General features: G+C 43.6%; 1 protein-coding gene across 2 annotated transcripts in view; it reads right to left on the reverse strand.

The window, feature by feature from the left end:
- The window catches only part of itga2.2 (integrin, alpha 2 (CD49B, alpha 2 subunit of VLA-2 receptor), tandem duplicate 2), a 180,755-nt gene that overhangs the window by 44,851 nt on the left and 122,593 nt on the right, over positions 1–13,311 (reverse strand). Inside the window, exons 17-20 of one of the 2 annotated variants that reach the window (XM_059648563.1) lie at positions 8,467–8,618; positions 7,783–7,893; positions 7,610–7,695; positions 2,061–2,184 (exon numbers count right to left, since the gene is read on the reverse strand). In XM_059648563.1, the coding sequence (XP_059504546.1) occupies positions 2,061–2,184; positions 7,610–7,695; positions 7,783–7,893; positions 8,467–8,618 (473 nt within the window). Of the gene's footprint in view, positions 1–2,060; positions 2,185–7,609; positions 7,696–7,782; positions 7,909–8,466; positions 8,619–13,311 lie in introns of both variants that reach the window. The other variant, XM_059648562.1, reaches the window with a different exon arrangement.

Here is a 13,311-nt window from a genome sequence, read left to right on the forward strand (position 1 = left end):
CACATTAAGCAGAGGTTCACCTGCACATCTGCCAATGTGATATACTGCATCCACTGTACCCGGTGCGGCTTTCTCTACATTGGGGAAACCAAGCGGAGGCTTGGGGACCGCTTTGCAGAACACCTCCGCTCAGTTCGCAACAAACAACTGCACCTCCCAGTCGCAAACCATTTCCACTCCCCCTCCCATTCTCTTGATGACATGTCCATCATGGGCCTCCTGCACTGCCACAATGATGCCACCCGAAGGTTGCAGGAACAGCAACTCATATTCCGCCTGGGAACCCTGCAGCCATATGGTATCAATGTGGACTTCACCAGTTTCAAAATCTCCCCTTCCCCCACTGCATCCCTAAACCAGCCCAGTTCATCCCCTCCCCCCACTGCACCACACAACCAGCCCAGCCCTTCCCCCCCACCCACTGCATCCCAAAACCAGTCCAACCTGTCTCTGCCTCCCTAACCGGTTCTTCCTCTCACCCATCCCTTCCTCCCACCCCAAGCCGCACCCCCAGCTACCTACTAACCTCATCCCACCTCCTTGACCTGTCCGTCTTCCCTGGACTGACCTATCCCCTCCCTACCTCCCCACCTACACCCTCTCCACCTATCTTCTTTACTCTCCATCTTCGGTCCGCCTCCCCCTCTCTCCCTATTTATTCCAGTTCCCTCCCCCCATCCCCCTCTCTGATGAAGGGTCCAGGCCCGAAACGTCAGCTTTTGTGCTCCTGAGATGCTGCTTGGCCTGCTGTGTTCATCCAGCCTCACATTTTATTAGCTATACAATAGGATTGTCTATTTATATCAATAATCTGTAGATCTGTTTAGGTAGAATCATTGTGTAGGAAATGATTGTAGGCAGTGCTGCGTAATTTTGCAAAGTTGGAAAATTTTGGGCCTACAGTAATTGGACTCCCTTACCATGAAATGAATTCTGTCCATGCAAATTACAAGCTAGTCCAGACCACTTGACCGTAAAAGGATGAAGCTTGCTTGGAAGCATAATTTCAGGTGCACAGTGATTCATAATGCTCCAACGTGCAAACTTGGCTGGTAATGTCAGCTGGCCATCGCAGACAGGTCACAAAAAGCATTAGGGCATATATCAGTGATGAAGGGGCCCGGGAAGCTGGAGCCCTAGTGGGAGTAAGATAAAAGGATGGCACTGGGGTCGGGGTGGGGTGGGGGAAGGTGCAGTGCACGGGGCGGGGTGGGAAGGTCTTCACTGGGAATGGAAACATGGGATTTGGAAGTGGCCGAGGTGAGGGCAGGGGAGGAGAGGTCTGCACCTGGGGTGAAAGCAGAGAGGCAACTGGCCTCCACTGGGAAGAGGAGGGGTTGGGATGGGGATTTCAGCCTGAATGGGGAGTGAGGAGGGATCTGCACTGGAAGTAAAACTCCTTTTTCATTTGGGAGTGACAGGAAGGCTGGTGGGCAATCAGAAGGCCTTGGGTATCTGGAAAAGAGAAGAAGGCTGCTTGGAGGGAGAAGGATTGGGGTGTTGCAAAGAATAGAGATAAAGTACACTCTTTGTCTTTCTATACTGCTTCAGCATCATCTGTAGACAGGCAGCTATTTCCTCGATCTTGACAAGGACGTGCTTTGTTTCTACTCTTTATGATACCAACACATTTGGTAATATGCAAGGCGGATGGCATGAAAGTTTACTAATTGTTCATAATGACACAATGGGGGCATACGGGAAATGTTGTTTCCTTTGATGCTAAAGGGTTTGGAGGTCCACTGCAGGAGGAACCATAAAAAGTTGCTGTTTGGTGGGTGAACACTCCACTTCAGTAAAAGTCCAAATCTAAGAATGAATGTGTGGGGCATGGGAAAGGTCAGCCTTGCCTTGTTGGAGCTGGTCATTTTCTAGCAACCATTACATTGAAGTAATCTGTGGAAGAAGTATCATCAACTCTGCCCAACTTTTCTCTCCGTCCTCCTCAGAGATTGTTTAATGCTGAAGTGGGAAGTACAAAAATCTACTTATATGTTTTTGATTTTAATCAGGACTCTCTTATTCTGTAAAGTATCATGTAATTCAAATATTCTACTCACTGATGCAAAAAAGATGTTATCAGAAAAATGAACTATCACTTTAGCATTAAATGCATTTTCCTTCTTGTTCTCTGTCTCTACGTTAATGGTCATCTGTTGTTTCTTGCTACTAACAATGTAGTTACTGTTGGTAGAAATAAGACATTTATTAATGTAGGACAAACATTTGATTGACATTCAGTCCAAAATGATAGATTATAGTCACGTAAAGGCATAAAGAACAGTTACCATTATTGAAAAACTTGCAGTGGATAACTTACATCTCAAAGCACTTACAACCAATTATATACTTTTGAAGTATAGATACTGTTTGAAAGAAAGAAACGCAGCAGTGATTTGGACAAAGCTAACTCACAGACAGCAATGTAATAATGATCAAATCATTTGTTCACGAATGCGACTTGATGGAATAAATGTTGACTTGGATTTCGGAGATAATTCCTTCGCTCTTCTTCAAAATAATTCCACAAGCGCCCTCAGATTCACCAGAGCAAACAGGCTTGGCCTCGGTTTAACCTCTCAGTCGAAAGACATTACTTTCAACAGTGTAGCATTTCGACTGCAGAGTCAGCCTTCATTTTTGTGTTCAAACCCTTTAACGGAGAATGTTGTGACTCAAGTGTTGTAAATTGGGTAATGACTGAAAAGTCAGTTACTACTCACTGAACATTTTTTAAAGTTTTAGCAAAGATTGGTAGCTTGGGATGTGGGTGAGGTTGTTGACTTGCTTGCCGAGCTGGCTTGTTTTTGTTCAGATGTATCGTCATCAAGCTAGGTCACATCATCAATGAGGCCTCCAATGAAATGATGTTGTTCTACTCTGCTTGGAATATACACTGCCCAGTCTGTTACGGTGAGTATGGTCATCTCTGGTTTTGTTCTGCATTAGTTTGTATATGGCGTCCAATTCTACATGCTTTTGATTGCTTTATGGGTTGAGAACCATGCCTCTAGGAAACACAGTGCATGTCTGTGTTTGGCTTCAGTGACCATAGTTACATTGTCCCGGTTAAACTGATGGACTTCATTGCCTGAGTGTGCTGATAATAGGAAAGGTTCATTCTGCTGCTTTGCTGCCAGCCGATGTTCGTGTACTCTGATGGCTGGTTTCCTTCCTGTCTGTCCAATGTAATGTTTATAGCAGTCATTGTGTAGTAGTTTGTAAACTGCTTTGGTTCTGCATGTTGTGGGAATGGGGTCTGTAACCCTTGAGAAGGTTCGTCATAGAGTGGCTGTGGGCTTATGTGTTACCATGATTCCTAGTGGTCACCGGAGTCTTGTTGTTAGTTCTGATATGTTCTTGAAACAGGGCAGTGTGGCCAGTTTGTTAGAGAGTACTGTGTCCTCTTGTTGTTGTCTGTTTAATGGGCACCTGCAGATAAAGTTGGGGGGATATCTGTTCATAATGAAGATTTTGTGTAGGTGCATTTCCTCTTTCCTGCGTGGTCCTGATGTGTTGCTGTGAGTAGTGGCCTGTTTAAACAGTGTCTTAAAACAGCTTTATTTGTGGACGTTGGGGTGGTTGCTGTGGAAGTTGAGAACTTTGTCAGTGTGGGTTGCTTTCCTGTATAGTGAGGTTTGGAACTCTCCTTTGGTCATATGTTCAACTCTGACGTCAAGAAACTGAAGCTGATTGTTTTCTTCTTCTCTTGTGAATTTAATGCCCATAAATACTTTGTTGATGAGATAGTGAATCTCTTCTAGTTTGTTGCATTTAATAATGACAAATGTGTCGTCTACGTACCGAATCCACAGTTTAGGTTGAATGCGGGAGGGGTGACAAAATGTCTGAATGAAAACAAGCCAGCTAGGCGAGCAAGTCAACGACCTGACTGAATATTTTTACCTTGTATCTCAGTAGTGTACGACAAAGCTTGTTAGACATCAAAACAATGATATATTTAAAGAAAATATATGCATATTATATTGATGATATTCTGCCTTATTAGCCTTAATTAAAGTGATAGTCTATTGAAAAAGAAAGATTCTGAGAAGGAAGACTATCCATGGCTAACTGAGGAAATTAAGGATGGAATCACATTTTAAAAAAGGTGTATAATGTTGCAAAGATTAGGGACACTTTAGAAGCCAGCAAATAACAGTGAATGAATGAATCATTCATTATCATATGCATTTTACAGTGAAATACAATTAAATACAGTGAAAAGCTTTCATTTGTTATCAAAAACTGGCACCATTTTGACAGTTTAAGAATAGGAGAAAGAGAAAGTGAGAAGATACAGCGTAAGGGGAAGTCCATTTATGTATAAGCTCCAAGCAGTTTCAGAACTCCCACCACCACCTCACCTGACCCAACCAACACTAAAGTCGCCAATCCCCGGGCGCCATCTTTTGCAGCTAGGCCAATTCACCTTCACCGTCAACCAATGCAATAGATTAAAAAAAAGATTATGAGAGAAAACTAGAAAAGAAAAATAAACACAGATAGTAAATGCTTTTACAAGTATAATAAAAGGAAAAGTGTTGTTAAAGTGAGTGTTGGTTCCTTATAGGGTGAGACTGGGGAACTAGCAATAAATAGCAGAGACTTTGCCACCCAGGTTGACAGGGCTGTTAAGAAGCATACAGTGTTTTAGATTTTATTAATAGAGGGATCAACCATGAGGTTATGCTGCAGCTGTACAAAACTCTGGTGCGGCCGCACTTGGAGTATTGCATACAGTTCTGGTCACCGCATTATAAGAAGGATGTGGAAGCTTTGGAAAGGGTGCAGAGGAGATTTACTAGGATGTTGCCTGGTATGGGGGGAAGGTCTTACGAGGAAAGGCTGAGGGACTTGAGGCTGTTTTCATTAGAGAGAAGAAGGTTGAGTTGTGACTTGATTGAGACATATAAAATAATCAGAGGCTTAGATAGGGTGGATAGGGAGAACCTTTTTCCTAGGATGGTGACGGCGAGCACGAGGGGGCATTGCTTTAAATTGAGGGGTGAAAGATATAGGACAGATGTCAGAGGTAGTTTCTTTACTCAGAGAGTAGTAAGGGAATGGAACGTTTTGCCTGCAACGGTAGTAGATTAGCCATCTTTAGGTACATTTAAGTCATCATTGGACAAGCATATGGACGTACATGGAATAGTGTAGGTTAGATGGGCTTGAGATCGGTATGACAGGTCGACACAACATCGAAGGCCCAAGGGCCTGTACTGTGCTGTAATGTTCTATGATCTATGTTCTATCTACTTTGTTTCTGCCTTCAAAGGAGAAACGCCGAAAGGAATAATAGAAAATCTGGATTTTAAGCTCTGCTGTGCTACCACATCCAGTCATGACTGGTGTGTACCATCTAAAAGATGCACTGCAAACATTCACTAAGCTCCTTAGGTAGCACTTTCCACACCCACAACCATTACCATCTAGAAAGATAAGGGCAGCAGAGATATGAAACACCACTATATGCAAGATAACAATGTGTGGAGCTGGATGAACACAGCAGGTCAAGCAGCATCTTCGGAGCACATCACCACTATATGCAAGTTCCCTTCCAAGCCACTCAGCATTCTGCCATGGAAATATATCACCATTCCTTCAGTGTCATTGGATCAAGATCCTAGAGCATTTTCCCTGGAATATTTTGGGTCTACTTGCACCAAATAGACTGCAATGGTTCAAGAATGAAGTTCACCACCACCTTATCAAGGGTAACTAGGGATGGACAATAAATGCTAGACCAGCAAGTGATGCCCACATCCCATATATGAATTAACAGAAAAAGATTGTTGTCAGGGCCCATAGACAATGAGGTGTTTAATTGTCCACTACCATTCATGCATAGATGTGGCAGAACGGTAGAATTTGATCTGATCTGTTGGTTGAGGGATCATTCAACCTTGTCTATCACTTGCTGGTTATGTTGTTTAGCATATAAGAAGTCCTGTTAGGTAGCTTCACAGGTTGGTATCTCAGTTTATTTTATGCCTAGTGGAGCTCCTGGTACTTCCTCCTGCACTCTTCATCGAATCAAGGTTGATACCCTGGCTTAATTGTAATGGTTGAATGGGGAATATGCTGGGCCATGAGCTTACAGATTGTGGCTGAAGCCAATTTTCTTGTTGTTCTTGGTCCACAGTGCATCATGGGCATCCAGTTTTCAGCTGCTAGATCTGTTCAAAATTTATCCCACTTAACACAGTTTTCCCATCCTGATCACTCTGTCACCTATTGCTGCAGATTCAGTTCAGGACTTGACCAACACAGTCATGGTGCTACTAAGCTACTTTTGGTGATGGACATTGGAGTCCTCCATCTAGCACACATTCTATGCCCTGGCCAATTCACCGCATCCTCCAATTGGTGTTCAAAATTGAGGAGCACTGATTCATCATCTGGGGATGGGTGGCTGGCTGTGGAAGAGCTAATCAGCAAGTTTTCTTTTGCCCATATTTAACCCAATGCCATGAGTCCTCATAGGGTCTGCAGTCAATGTTGAGTTCTTCCAAAGCAACTGCCTCCTGCCAAAAGATGGCAAAGGTATTTCCTGGAGCATTAAGGTAAGGAATGATTTTGTGAATAAAATATGGTTCTGTGAATGTGGCTAGGTAAAGCTAGTGTTTTACTTGTCTCTGGCAGTAAGTTGGAGAGTGCTTTGCCATAGTTGGCATAAATCCCCAAATATTCATAACTAGAAATTTGTAAGTTGTTGTCATTTTTGGTCCTGGTTGAGTGTCCATCAGTTTCATTCCTTTTCTTAGATTATGTAAGTGTGAGCTGTTGGCTGGACCAGTTAAGAGTATTTCTTGCCTAAAGTACATCAGTGAAGTAGCTAGGCTGTTTATAACATTTATTGAATGATTTGATGAACTTTTTCTAAGCTGCAGTTATATTAATTGAATGTGAGTTTCTCCACCTGCCCAGAAGCCCCCAGTGGACTAGCCTAGTTGTTTGGATTTCTAGTCTTGTGGTAATATCATGCCACTGCTTGCCCTACATGGTCTCTTCTGAGAGTTTCTTTGCTTCTGGAAGGCTAGAAGCAGTACAGAATATTTCCACATCACTTTCTTCCATCATCACTGACTAGTGAATGCCCAGAAAGAATCGATTGAATATTGAACTGGGTCAAGCAAAAGTTGATTAGCTCCCATCAGTAAAATTCATTATGTTTGTTAGGACATCAGCTCAGGGATCAATGCTGAGAATCATTTGGTGTTGCTTCAGATATGTTTCTGTGCAAATTAAAGTGTTATTTCATGCCAGTCAGACCTGAAGAAATGAAGGGCAACTGTGTTTATGCATCTTACGTTAACCAAGAGACCTTCTGTACTTTGGGAGTGGGGTCCATGCAATAGCCAAGGGCTTATTAAAATATTCACAATGCCTTTTAGGTACATGCACCTAACTAACATCCCTGAAATGTTTGGAATGCTTATTACTGAAAAATTAAAGAGCAATAGAGGAATCTCAACACAATGAATGAAAAAGAACATGTTGACTCTCCCAATCAAAATTCAGATTCTTTTTTTCTACAATAAATACCCTATTAAATGAAGCAGGGAATTTGGTCAACTAATGAAATACAGATATGTTTCCCCACCTGTTGTTTGGAATATTTGAGTGAACCTCAATAGCGAGATCTGTTATGCATTCTTCATCATCACCACAGTCTTTGGAGAATGGAATCTGCATGAATGGTTTTAACGGAAAATTGAGTTACATGCATAAATAATTCAATATTGAATGAAATCTAAGGTTTCTCCATGGACTTACAAAAAACTCCTTGGACCTTGTTGTATGGGCATCAAGACTAGGACCAACTTCAGTGTCTTGTGCAGCAAAGTCTAAACGTAGACTAAGTGGGCTCACATTATCAATTTTTTCCTGGTTGGGAAAGAGCTACAATGCAAGTTAGCTAAAACACAATATCTGACATTATATAGAACATACACTGAAATTGTAGAAATATAATACGTCTGATGTAAGTTTAATTGTAATTGCTCAAAATAAAGATATATTTTTGCAATAAAGTTGTTTTGTAATACTTCTCCATTTTATTTAACCCTCATATAAACCAACAAGCTTGGGACCTTGTGGTGCAGTGATTGTGTTCCTACCTCCGTGAGCCAAGGGGCCCAGGTTTAAGTTCCATGTGTTTCAGACATTTGTCACAATATTGCTGAATAAGTTGATTAGAAAATATTTGTAATCAATCAATAATAAGTGGTCCCCAAATTATGAACATCTGACTTACAAATGAGATCCCATGTTAATATTAATTATTTTAAGGATCCTAAGTGCAAACTTTTGCATGTATTTATGAACTGCTATTTTGTATTGTACTGCTTTGTGTTCTGACTTTGCATACAAACTGACTTCCTAAAATATTCAAGAGCTCAAAATGAAGAGACTGACATATTCTCCAATCTATAACAGTTAATTTAGCATCATACTTACATTGACATAAAAGCTAAATGTGTTGCATTTTTGCACTTTGTCCACTGAAATGTCATTTTGTATTTCCCGCATATGATTTGTTTGAAACAAGGCTCGTGAAGTAGCATGAGATGACTTGAGACTCATATCAAATGTTGCATTGTACCTAATATCTGTAAAGTTGGAAAAAAAAATTAATAAAAGGGATTTCTCTGCAGACTAACTATGATAAATTAAAGTAACTGTTGTTTACAACATAAAACAGCACAGCACAGGAACAGCCCTTTCAGCCCACCATTTCCGTGCTGACCATGATGCCATTTTAAATTAATCTTGTTTGTGTGCACATCGTCTGTAAGCCTCAATGCTCTGTCTGTTCATGTGCCTGTCTAAATGCCCTTTAACAACTTCTACCAACTCCCCTGTCAGAGCATTCCAAACACCTATAGCCCTCTGTGTAAAATAACTGGCCTCACACAACTCCTTTAAACTTTCTTCCTCTCATTTTAAAATTCTGCTTCCTAGTATTTGACATTTTCACCCTGGGAAAAAGACTCTGACTATCTACCCTGTTCATGCTTTGCATGCTGCACTATTTTAAACTCTTTGATTGGCAATAGCAAACCTCTTTGAAAGGGTATCGGTACCCCTCAGTTGGGGTGCAAACTGTCCTTCCTTAACAGGACTCTCCTGCCCTGGAAGAGATCTCAGTGATCCAGCTTGTCCGAAGTCCTCCCTCCTACAAGAGCTCCTTAGCCATGTATTAAACAGTTTTATCTTCCATTTTCTGGCACACTATTTCTGCCTTTGGATAGGACATAGAACAGTACAGCACAGTATAGACCCTTCAGCCCATGATGTTGTGCTGAACTTTTACCCTAATCCTAAGATCTATCTAACCTCCACCCCTACCTTATACTATCATCGATATGCCTGTCTAATAGCTGCTCAAATTTGCCTAATGATGCTGACTCCACTACCCACTTTATCAATGGATTCCACACCCTGATCACTCTCTGAGTAAAAAACCTACCTCTGATGTCTCCCCTGAATCTACCTCCACTCACTTTAGATATCCCCTTTTGTTCTTCCTACTTTTCATCCTACATTTCCTGCTTTAAAAGTAAACTTCTTCCAATTAAGACAAGGTCATTGACCTTAAACATTGGTGGAATCTTCTCAACTATTGAACAATGTGAACATTCATGAAAAAGTTGGGAAAATAAGGTAGAATTGACAGGAAGGAGACCCTGATCTCAAGAGAATAAAAGTTCAATTCTCTAACCAATATGAGAATCTCGCTAATAAATGGTGAGGTGCTTATTTGCAACTATTTTCGTGGATTAGCATGTCATTATTAATCTTGCCTCGTTTAAATGCAGTTTTCAGTTCTCCAACCACTAGACGGTGACAATTCTTGACACGAAAGTCCGAGCAGTAACCTGGCTACTCCTGTACTCTGTGCACTCCTCTAGACCTCCATCTTGGACAACACTCACCAAAATCCAAAGGCATCTCACAGTGGGAAGATATACATTCCTCTCTACCAGATTTACCACATCTTCCTGGCACTTTTCCAAACTGCTTACTATTCTGAGGAAGGGTCACTGGACCGGAAATGTTAAAACTGATTTTTTTTCCACAGATGTTGCCAGACCTGCTGAGTTTTTCCAGAAACTTCTGTTTTTGTTCCTGCTCACAATACAATTGCTCCCCCCAACACTGCTTTTTGCGATACACCAACACATAGAATATGGAATAGTACAGGCCCTTTGGCACATGATGTTGTGTGCCGGCCTATTATCCTACTAAGATCAAATTAGCCTGCGTACCCTACATTATACTATCATCCATGTGCCTATCCTAGAGTCACTCAAAAGTCTCTAAAGTACCTGACTCTACTATCACTGTCGGCAGCACATTCCATTCGCCCACCACTCTCTGTGTAAAGAATATGTCAATGGAATACTGTTGCCAGGATACTGTGGCAGGATGAGTAAAGTTGCTTAATGTTGCTTAAATGGGGACAAACTGTGAAAGCTACAGCACAGAGGGATTAGGGGACAATGTGCATGCATCTCAAAAAAAAACTAGAATTCAAGTTCAGTGAATAATGGGGAAGGCAAATGGAATGTTGACCTTTATTTCAAAGGGAATGGAATATAAAAAGTAGGGAGGTCTTGCTAAGCCTATAAAGGGCACTAGTCAGCCTACACCTGGAATATTATGAGCAGTCTTAGGCCTCTTATCTAAGGAAAGATATACTAGTATTGGAGGGAATCCAGAGACGATTCACTAGGCTGATCCCTGGTATGAGAGGTTGCGTAGTTTGGGCTTATACTCATTTGGACATAGAAGAATGAGAGATGACCTTATTCAAAAATAGAAGATTCTTAGGGGACTTGACAAGTTAGATGCTGAAAGATTGTAGACACACCTACAAGGGGAAAACAAAGAACAAAGAACAAAGAAAATTACAGCACAGGAACAGGCCCTTCGGCCCTCCAAGCCTGTGCTGATCCAGATCCTCTATCTAAACCTGTCGCCTATTTTCCAAGGATCTATATGCCTCTGCTCCCTGACCATTCATGCATTAGATTAGATTTAATCTGCTACAGTGGGGAAACAGGTCCTTCGGCCCAACAAGTCCACATCGCCCCTTCGAGCATCCCACCCAGATCCATCCTCCTATAACCCACACACCCCTGAACACTATGGGCAATTTAGCATGGCTGATCCACCTGGACTGCATATCTTTGGACTGTGGGAGGAAACCAAAGCACCCGGAGGAAACCCACGCAGACACGGGCAAAATGTGCAAATTCCGCACAGACAGTTGCCTGAGGCTGGAATCGAACCTGGGTTCCTGGCGCTGTGAGGCTGCAGTGCCAACCACTGAGCCACCGTGCTGCCCCATACTGAGCCACCATGCTGCCCCATACTGAGCCACTATGCTGCCCCATATCTGACTAGATACATCTTAAATGATGTTATCATGCCCACCTCTACCACCTCCACCGGCAACGCGTTCCAGGCACCCACCACCCTCTGCGTAAAGAACTTCCCATGTATGTCTCCCTTAAACTTTCCTCCTCTCACCTTGAAATCATGACCCTGAGTAATTGAGCCCCCAACTCTGGGAAAAAGCTTCTTGCTATCCACCCTAGATAATAAAATGTGAGGCTGGATGAACACAGCAGGCCAAGCAGCATTTCAGGAGCACAAAAGCTGACGTTTCGGGCCTAGACCCTTCATCAGAGAGGGGGATGGGGGGAGGGAACTGAAATAAATAGGGAGAGAGGGGGAGGCGGACCGAAGATGGAGAGTAAAGAAGATAGGTGGAGAGAGTGTAGGTGGGGAGGTAGGGAGGGGATAGGTCAGTCCAGGGAAGACGGACAGGTCAAAGAGGTGGGATGAGGTTAGTAGGTAGCGGGGGGTGTGGCTTGGGGTGGGAGGAAGGGATGGGTGAGAGGAAGAACCGGTTAGGGAGGCAGAGACAGGTTGGACTGGTTTTGGGATGCAGTGGGTGGGGGGGAAGAGCTGGGCTGGTTGTGTGGTGCAGTGGGGGGGGACGAACTGGGCTGGTTGAGGGATGCAGTAGGGGAAGGGGAGATTTTGAAACTGGTGAAGTCCACATTGATACCATTAGGCTGCAGGGTTCCCAGGCGGAATATGAGTTGCTGTTCCTGCAACCTTCGGGTGGCATCATTGTGGCAGTGCAGGAGGCCCATGATGGACATGTTATCCAGAGAATGGGAGGGGGAGTGGAAATGGTTTGCGACTGGGAGGTGCAGTTGTTTTTTGCAAACTGAGCGGAGGTGTTCTGCAAAGCGGTCCCCAAGCCTCCGCTTGGTTTCCCCAATGTAGAGGAAGCCGCACCGGGTACAGTGGGAACCCTGCAGCCTAATGGTATCAATGTGGACTTCACCAGTTTCAAAATCTCCCCTTCCCCTACTGCATCCCTCAACCAGCCCAGTTCGTCCCCCCCCACTGCACCACACAACCAGCCCAGCTCTTCCCCCCCACCCACTGCATCCCAAAACCAGTCCAACCTGTCTCTGCCTCCCTAACCGGTTCTTCCTCTCACCCATCCCTTCCTCCCACCCCAAGCCGCACCCCCCGCTACCTACTAACCTCATCCCACCTCTTTGACCTGTCCGTCTTCCCTGGACTGACCTATCCCCTCCCTACCTCCCCACCTACACTCTCTCCACCTATCTTCTTTACTCTCCATCTTCGGTCTGCCTCCCCCTCTCTCCCTATTTATTCCAGTTCTCTCCCCCCATCCCCCTCTCTGATGAAGGGTCTAGGCCCGAAACGTCAGCTTTTGTGCTCCTGAGATGCTGCTTGGCCTGCTGTGTTCATCCAGCCTCACATTTTATTATCTTGGAATCTCCAGCATCTGCAGTTCCCATTATCTCTGTTGCTATCCACCCTGCCTATACCTCTCATGATTTTGTAGACCTCAGTCAGGTTCCCCCTCAACCTCCGTCTTTCTAATGTAAATAATCCTAATCTACTCAACCTCTCTTCATAGCTAGCACCGTCCATACCAGGCAACATCCTGGTGAACCTCCTCTGCACCCTCTCCAAAGCATCCACATCCTTTTGGCAATGTGGCGACCAGAACTGTACACAGTACTCCAAATGTGGCTGAACCAATGTCTTATACAACTGTAACACGACCTGCCAACTCTTGTACTCAATACCCCGTCCGATGAAGGAAAGCATGCCATATGCCTTCTTGACCACCCTATTGACCTGCGTTGCCACCTTCAGGGAACAATGGACCTGAACACCCAGATCTCTCTGTTCATCAATTTCCCCTAGGACTTTTCCATTTACTGTATAGTTTGCCCTTGAATT

The sequence above is a fragment of the Stegostoma tigrinum genome, chromosome 1, assembly GCF_030684315.1.
Source record: "Stegostoma tigrinum isolate sSteTig4 chromosome 1, sSteTig4.hap1, whole genome shotgun sequence".
Classification (NCBI taxonomy): domain Eukaryota; kingdom Metazoa; phylum Chordata; class Chondrichthyes; order Orectolobiformes; family Stegostomatidae; genus Stegostoma; species Stegostoma tigrinum.